This window comes from Sinocyclocheilus grahami, unplaced genomic scaffold (genome assembly GCF_001515645.1).
Source record: "Sinocyclocheilus grahami isolate Dianchi unplaced genomic scaffold, SAMN03320097.WGS_v1.1 scaffold854.1, whole genome shotgun sequence".
NCBI classification, from domain to species: Eukaryota; Metazoa; Chordata; class Actinopteri; order Cypriniformes; family Cyprinidae; genus Sinocyclocheilus; species Sinocyclocheilus grahami.
The window spans coordinates 74,935-83,225 of NW_015506033.1; the positions used below are offsets into that span (position 1 = coordinate 74,935).

The 8,291-nt window shown below is 35.6% G+C and overlaps 1 protein-coding gene across 2 annotated transcripts in view; it reads right to left on the bottom strand.

Annotated features, from left to right (window-relative positions):
- The window catches only part of LOC107563017 (F-box/LRR-repeat protein 20), a 20,515-nt gene extending 14,168 nt beyond the window's left edge, over window positions 1-6,347 (bottom strand). Inside the window, exons 1-2 of one of the 2 annotated variants that reach the window (XM_016247786.1) lie at window positions 6,129-6,347; window positions 470-531 (exon numbers count right to left, since the gene is read on the bottom strand). In XM_016247786.1, the coding sequence (XP_016103272.1) occupies window positions 470-531; window positions 6,129-6,170 (104 nt within the window). In that variant the 5' untranslated portion in view covers window positions 6,171-6,347. Of the gene's footprint in view, window positions 1-469; window positions 532-2,319; window positions 2,326-6,128 lie in introns of those variants that run through there. The other variant, XM_016247787.1, reaches the window with a different exon arrangement.
- Between the last annotated feature and the right edge of the window lie 1,944 nt (window positions 6,348-8,291).

Sequence of the window (8,291 nt, forward strand, 5' to 3'; positions counted from 1 at the left end):
GTATTTCCTCAGCGACCAGCACAGATCAGCTCTAGGCATGACGAAGCAGATATCATACTCTTTTGGAAGACCAAACAAAGTAGTTTCGCTTTCACAACGAAGCACACAGCGTCTTCACAACATGGCGGCGGCAACAACAATACTACAGCGAGAATAAAAGTTACGCCTTCTTTCTTTGTGTGAACATTTGGGCGGCGTTCTGCAAATCTGCCCACATAGTGACGTAGACATGTGGGGGCGTGTTAGAACGAGCCGTTTTAGGTAGGCGTGGCTGACTCTTAACATTTATAAAGAATATCTCTTTGGATTTGAGACTTTAGTCTTTGCAACTTTACAGATCTTCTTTATGCACCAAGATCTGGTAACACTCCAAAGAGAAAGGAAAAATTGAAATCGCATCATATGACCCCTTTAAAATAAGGAAATGAAGCAGGAAGAGAGAGAAGTGCTGAATGGGTTTCACACCAACCGTAACAACAGTTCCTTCGGCAGCTTCTTGTTGATAACAGCCTCGTCATTATTGGAGAACATCTGAGGACACAGAAAGACATGCATTTATAAAACTGTGTCTTATGAGTTCAAAGGTCAACGACATGGTTTTACAGTGTGCTGCAAATCACACACTTTCAACAATACAATGTTGAAAAGTGTCTTTCATATTCTCATGTGAGAGAACCGAGGCTGTCATTTTATAACAAGGTTCTTCAAAGCATTATGTAGACATCATATTACGTTTATGTTTTATGTAGCAAAGATTTAAATATTATGAGTGTATCAAAACTATTTTACTGAAATAACTTCCAAGTTACACAAATGTCAATTACTGCCTCCTAAAATGTGTTTTATATATATATATATATATATATATATATATATATATATATATATATATATATATAGTTTTTTTTAATGCAACATTTTTCCAAATCTGTTCTGATGAAGAAATAAACTAATCTACATCTTAAGGGGGTGAGTACATTTTCAGCTATTTTTATTTCCTTCTTAATTTTGGTTACATTTAAAGTAAAAAAATACTTTAAACTAGACATAATATTTTCAAGGTATGTTTTCAGAAATTTGGCAATTCACAACACTGTCTTCCTTTTTTTTTTGTCACGTTCTGTAAATTGGCAGTAGTGCCAATAATATTGAAACAATTACACAAAGCATTTTTTTCTGAAATAAAGAATTTCAATCCCAAGTTCTGTTTTTGCCCTACAGGCTTCACTTTGTGCCAAATGTACTACATGAAATTAACACCTATCTTGTCTTGTTCTCATCAAACCACAAAACCTTTTTTCCAAGTGGTAACAAGAGATACAGATTGTCCGGATGTTCCCTTTTTTAAGAAGTGACTACCTCACATCCAAGAATAGTGGAGCGCACATAAATTGTTTCTGTGTGCACTGGCCAGTCCTTTGTTAAAATACAAAAACACTGAATTATTTTTATAACCCCTTCTTGATCGGAACAAGAATTTGATCCCAACAGTCTGTTGAGAAACCTTTGTCAAAATTCACTAACTTAACACAGAAAATTGTCCACATCAGAGAACGATTTTTTCTAGCTGAAGAACAACTATAACATTGACAGCCAATCAGAATCAATGATTTTAAGGCACTTAAAAGCACTTAAATCGGCAGGCGACATAACTGCAGTGTGTGCTTATAATAAACGGAACGTTACCATACATTGGTGTGGATGAAATATAGTTATTGTCATCTTTATAGTTCATTCTTGGTGTGAATGGGCCTTTAGTCATATTTTTACAGCTTCACAACTCCAGAGCCCGTTCACTTTTATTGTAATGGGAAACAATACTTAGACATTCTGTTAAAAATCTCCTCTTGTGTTCCACAGAAGAAAGAAAGTCATTACAGGTTTGGAATGACATGAGGGGGAGTAAATGATGACTAAACTTAAATTTTTGGGTGAACAGTCCCTTTACAGCATTGACTGAGAAAGACAAACAAACAATATGTGAGATAGCTTACAGCTATTCTTTATTATGAACTCTCTCATTTGTGTTGTTCCTCTTTCTTTTCACCCATTCATTCTGTATGGGGCGAATTTCCATCTGTCTGTTTGTTTAAGGATAAGCCATGTGATGTCTGACTGCAAACTGTTACAAACCAGGAATGATTGATGACTTGTTTCCAGCCCATCTGAAACACTGTATATCACCAGATGACTTTTCTCATGACCAGATCCCTTTTATACGGAGTCAAGCAAAACGTCACGGGCCCACTCATCGCTTTAATCATACGTTAGATTTAATTATATCGCATGGAATTGATCTTACTGACATAGATATCGTACCTCAAAGCGATGATGTTACTGACCATTTCCTTGTATCGTGCATGCTGCGTATTACTGATATTAACTATATGGCTCTGCGTTATTGTCCGGGCAGAACTATTGTTCCAGCCACCAAAGACAGATTCACAAATAACCTGCCTGATTTATCTCAACTGCTCTGTGTACCCATAAATACACATGAACTAGACGAAATGACTAGCAACATGGGCACTATCTTCTCTAATACATTAGAAGCTGTTGCCCCCATCAAATTGAAAAAGGTTAGAAAAAAACGTACTGCGCCATGGTACAACAGTAATACCCATTCTCTCAAAACTATACAGGTATTCAAGGGCAGGCTTTAAGATGGTTTAGATCCTATCTGTCTAATCGCTACCACTTTGTTTACTTAAACGGGAGTCATCTCAATTATCACCAGTAAAGTATGGAGTGCTAGAAGGATCTGTCCTAGGTCCTCTGCTATTTTCAATATACATGTTGCCCCTTGGTAATATTATTAGAAAATACGGGATTAGTTTCCACTGTTATGCTGATGATACTCAACTATATATCTCAACAAGACCAGATGAAACGTCTAAATTATCTAAGCTAACAGAGTGTATTAAAATGTAAAAGATTAGACGACCAATAATTTTCCCCTATTGAATTCGGGGAAGACAGAGATATTACTTATTGGACCAAAAGACCGTACACAATCTCTTGGATTACAATTTGCATCTAGATGGATGTACTGTTACTTCCTCTACAGTCAAAAATCTGGGTGTTATATTAGATAGCAACTTGTCTTTTGAAAATCATATTTCCCATGTTACAAAAACGGCATTCTTCCATCTTAGAAACATTGCCAAGCTATGAAACATGTTACCTGTTTCGGATGCAGAAAAGCTAGTTCATGCTTTCATGACCTCTAGACTGGACTATTGTAATGCACTGCTAGGTGGTTGTCCTGCATCCTCAATAAACAAGCTACAGGTAGTCCAAAATGAAGCGGCTAGAGTCCTTACCAGGTCAAGAAAATATGATCATATTACCCCAATTTTACAGTCTCTGCACTGGCTACCCATAAAGTTCTGTATCAGTTACAAAACAGTATTACTTACAAGGCCCTTAATGGGTTAGCTCCTGCGTACCTAACTAGTCTTCTACCACGCTACAATCCATCACGCTCCCTAAGATCGCAAAACTCTGGACTTTTGGTAGTACCTAGGATAGCAAAGTCCACTAAAGGAGGTAGAGCTTTTTCGCATTTGGCTCCCAAACTCTGGAATAGCCTTCCTGATACCGTTCGGGGTTCAGACACACTCTCTCGGTTTAAATCTAGATTAAAGACACATCTCTTTGGCCAAGCATTCAAATAATGCATCTCATAATCTTGTACTGCAGTTATATCTGATCAAATGCACATTCTTATTCCTTAGCTTGGGTTAAACAAATAAATTTTGCTTGGTTGGATCAACAGCTTACACTAATTATGTCTCTATTTGTTTCGCTGTTTCTGCCACAGGATTGACGTCCCGTGGTAACTAGGATTTACACAAGCTTCAGTCTGGATCCAGAACACCTGAGAAGAGATGATGCCAACGCCTCAGAGGACCTCAGATGATGCCAACCATGAAACAACATAAACTACCAAATTTTGCTATAAGTTTGATTGCATCATATAATAATTGCTGTTAATAGTGTTCATCGTCTGTTTGATTACGTCTTTAATTGATTTTTCCGTACATTTCTGCCATATGTACATTAACTGACAGTCACCACTGATAAGCTACCACTAAATATTGCAGAAACTTAATTTTCTGTAAAGCTGCTTTGCAATGATTTGTATCGTGAAAAGCGCTGTACAAATAAAGTTGAATTGAATTGAAAATCTAAATGTCTCCTGTAATTGTTCTTACATGGGTGAATCTCACAAAGACAAGTGCAGGTCATTCATTATAACCAAAAACAATCAAATAAAATGAACTAAAATGTAATTTAATTTAATACAAAATATGAAAGTACTGGGGTACTGTCCTGAGAATATAATTATATTATTTAATATAACAATATAATTATATAATTTTAATATTTTCTGTTTTCATCTTAATTTCAGTTATAGTTTTAGTAATTTTGTGCATTATACTTTATTTTTAGTTATTTTAGTACATCAACTTGTACTATTTTTTGTTTTTAAGTATATTCCTAGCAGGCAAGCGTTATGTAACTTTAACCTGTTTGAATGTTTTCTAAATATCTTTGACTTTGCACTCATTTCACTTTATAATTAACTGCTACTAACAACAATTTTACCGAATTACATTTCTTGTTATCTCATCTGCTATATTAGCAAACTTCTCATGACAAAAAAAGTGACTTCCTTCCTTTTTCATGCCTATGCAATACTGCGACTAGGCCTTGCATCTTAACAAAAATGAACCATAGTAATTATAATGTCCACTTAAATGTCATGGCTATTATTGTAAAGTCATAATCAACTATTATGGTTATGGAAGATCCTTCAAATGTTACTAAGAAGGTTTCAGAATATGCATGTGATTTTTATGGCATTTGTGACTAGTATAAGTTATCATTAATGCATGAATTATTAAATCGCAAATGAATTTTTTATGATTATAATTACTTAGTTTACTTTTATCATTCCCATTCTTTTATACTTGGTGCAATATCTCCTTCACATCAGCCATGCTGAAATGGTTATCTTAAAAATTAGAATGGCATAAGAAGAGGCCAGTTATGTACAATTATCGGGGATTTAGAAATAATGTCACACCCTGAATGGTTACGTCTACTGTGTATAGAGAGTTAAATACCTGTGGTAATGTGGTGGAAACTGAATACCATGGTCAATTTTGTTTAGGACAGATTACATTCAAACATATTACAGGGTAGAGCAACACCGGGGCATTATTTAACAAATTAAGCTTTAGTAACTGGCCTACAATATATTCACTTTGACACTGCATGTCTGAATCTGATCTTTAAGAGCAACTATAGACAAACCTACAACATATTAACTCATAGCATCAATGCCATGTGTCCCAACATTACGGCTGTGTTTCAAACCTAGTAAGCCGCCTAGCTAGACAGCATCACAGGCGGCCAAACCTGCAGCACGCGCGTAATATGCAGTCTAGATAGTCAGCTCACTAAGTTTTGAAACACTCCCGATGTAAACACAGTTATAACTTGTTTAAACACGGCTGGTCTTGCATCTTCGAGGGAAACAACAAACTAAATGTTCGCGTAAACAGGCGCAACTGTTCCCTGTAGTGAGGAGTTGTAATGCGCTTGTGTTTTTAGGCGGAAAGGCCCGTGTATACATCCAGCTTTTGTTTTGGCCGGCTGTTTTTCCCCACTTCAGCCTGTGGGCCTACCACCATTATCTGTCTCCTTTAATCTCAGCCAACCAGTTTAATGTATAGAAGCCACCAACCTACTGTTGCTTCACGCATATAATAAAAAAAGAAACATTAAAGCACCTTATGTTGTGGCTCGTTAAGCTTGGAAGAATTGTCGTGTTTCTACACTCCGACAAAAAGTCCGACTTGACAGGAAACAACATACAGCGACTTTAAAGAGACATAACGCTGGATTTGGTGTTGCCTTTGGTCAACATACACTACCGAATGTGTTTTACAGACTGACAAGTGCTTCGAAGAGCTGAACTCATGTGTCTGACTGCGGAAGCTCGGCCTCTTCTACCGCAACAACACAGCGAATCCTCCGTTATTTAAGCCGTTTAGGAGTAAAAACGCAAGATTATTTACACCGACATGTCAACCTGCAAATAAACAGTGGCTACTCGCCTCAAAGCGACTCCGAGAGACGCCGTTCACCTCCTTCCCCATCCCGAACACTACAAAGTCGGTGAACCCGAGAGGAAACGCGCGTCCGGTTATTAAACGGTGGCAGATGTGTCGGTGCCGCTGGTTTCTGGCGAGCTCATGCCGTGTTTTCGCTTAATTTCATCGCGTGTGTGTATGGCGAAGATGCAGAACAGCCCCAGTGGTTGAAGTATGAACGAATCAAGCTTATCTCCTGATACAGAATTAATATTAAAATAAAATAAAAAATACTTACAATTATATGCCACAAGACTTTGAGCAAGTTTAACAAATGTACATTTGTGTAAAAATACCTATAGGCCTCATTAAAATACGCAAAATATACAAATAATTAACTTATGAGATGTAATGGGGAAACTATTCAGTTTATGATGACCTTTATAGAGTTTTATTTCAAAAACAAAGAAATAAAAAAACATGTAACATATGCTAATTCTTTTTTTTTTGTGCCTTTTTTCTGAATAAAACAGAACTCAAAAATATTCATTAAGGACATCTTTTAAATATATACATATATATAAAAAAAACCAGCTCAGACAATACAAACTACCATTACATCATATTAGCACATATTATGGAAATACAAAATGCTCATCAGTAAAATCCAAACAAAATATTTGCGACTCTAGGATCCAGATAATTATAAAATGGCTCCCATGTTTTATGTAAAAAGTCTGTTTTATCGAGTGGATTAGGCATGTGAGGTATTCCAATGGTATCAGTTCCATCAACACTTTTTACCAACCTTTCACAGAAGGAGGTTTGTCAATAATCCAATGCAAAAGAATGTTTTTCCGTGCTGCAAAAGTCATAATATTGTAAAGTCTATTAGCCACATAAGTTAAATTATCACTAGGCAAGCCCAATAACAGTGACAAGGGGTCAAGTTCCAGATTTATACATAGAATCTATTGCATTTCATGAAGTATGTATTCCAATAATTCTGTACCAAACGACATGACCATAAACAGTGAGTCAATGTGCCAATTTCAGTCTTGCATTTAATGCAAAAAGGGTAAAAGGAATTATTAAAAAGCATGTCTACGATTGGGGGATATGTGTAATCTATGTAAAGCATATCATAATTCTCAAGAAACTTCTTGTTCTCCTTGATATCAATGAGTTTAAAAGATTTAACTATAAGGGTAATCTCAGCAAGAAAGACATCAAATCTAGGCAAAGTCTTGAGAAATTACTTTTTGTGAATAAAAAAACTGGCAATGTAAAACAAAGAAATGAACAACAAGGCCAATAGCATGATCACTGCAGGGAAAGTCAAGAAATCTTCTAAAGTGGAAAATCTTCCAGTTAGGACGAGCTGCTCTGCTAGAGACGTGGAAACAGTGTTGCCAACTCATTTTCAGGGGAAGCTGCTAAAGGAAGGTTGATTTGTTGCTAAATGATGTTGTGATGTCATTGAGGGATGACGTCATTACCTAATCACGGCGCAAAATTGTCAAATCTCAGCAAAAACATATATTTTTATATGTTCATTTAGATTTGTTCGTGATAATATAAATGAATAATATAATATTAAAATACAAATAACCATTTTTAAATACACTGAATTATCGAAAGCTTACACATTTTTGAACGATTACAATTTACGTTTTTTTTAAATAATTATTATTAGCTAGTAAACAAGTAAAACTACAAATTCTGAACAATTACACTTTTGAGCAGCGTATTGGTTGTTAGTTAGTATGCTACACTCTAAGAAAAGTCTGTAAATAAAAATGGTGCACAATCTACTACCATTGTTAATATGAAGGGATTTTCTGTATTGATTTTTCCACAGGCTCTTTTTTTTACCTGCATTTTTAATTACGCATTTTCGGGTTATGTCCTGGAAAATTACTAGCACCTTTTCCATTTTTCTACATATTTTTCTTACAGTGAATTACAGAAAAATATGTAGAAAAATGGAAAAGGTGGCGAAAAAATGGAAAACAACCTGCGATTGTGGATGAGTTAGTAACTAACTCATCCACAATCGCAGGTACAAGCTACTAACTAAGTGTCTCATAAATGAACAATAACAGTATTCAATTATGAAATTATTATTATTACTATTAAATTCAACAATTGCAAATAGCAGCTAACTTAGGGTGACCATACGTGCCA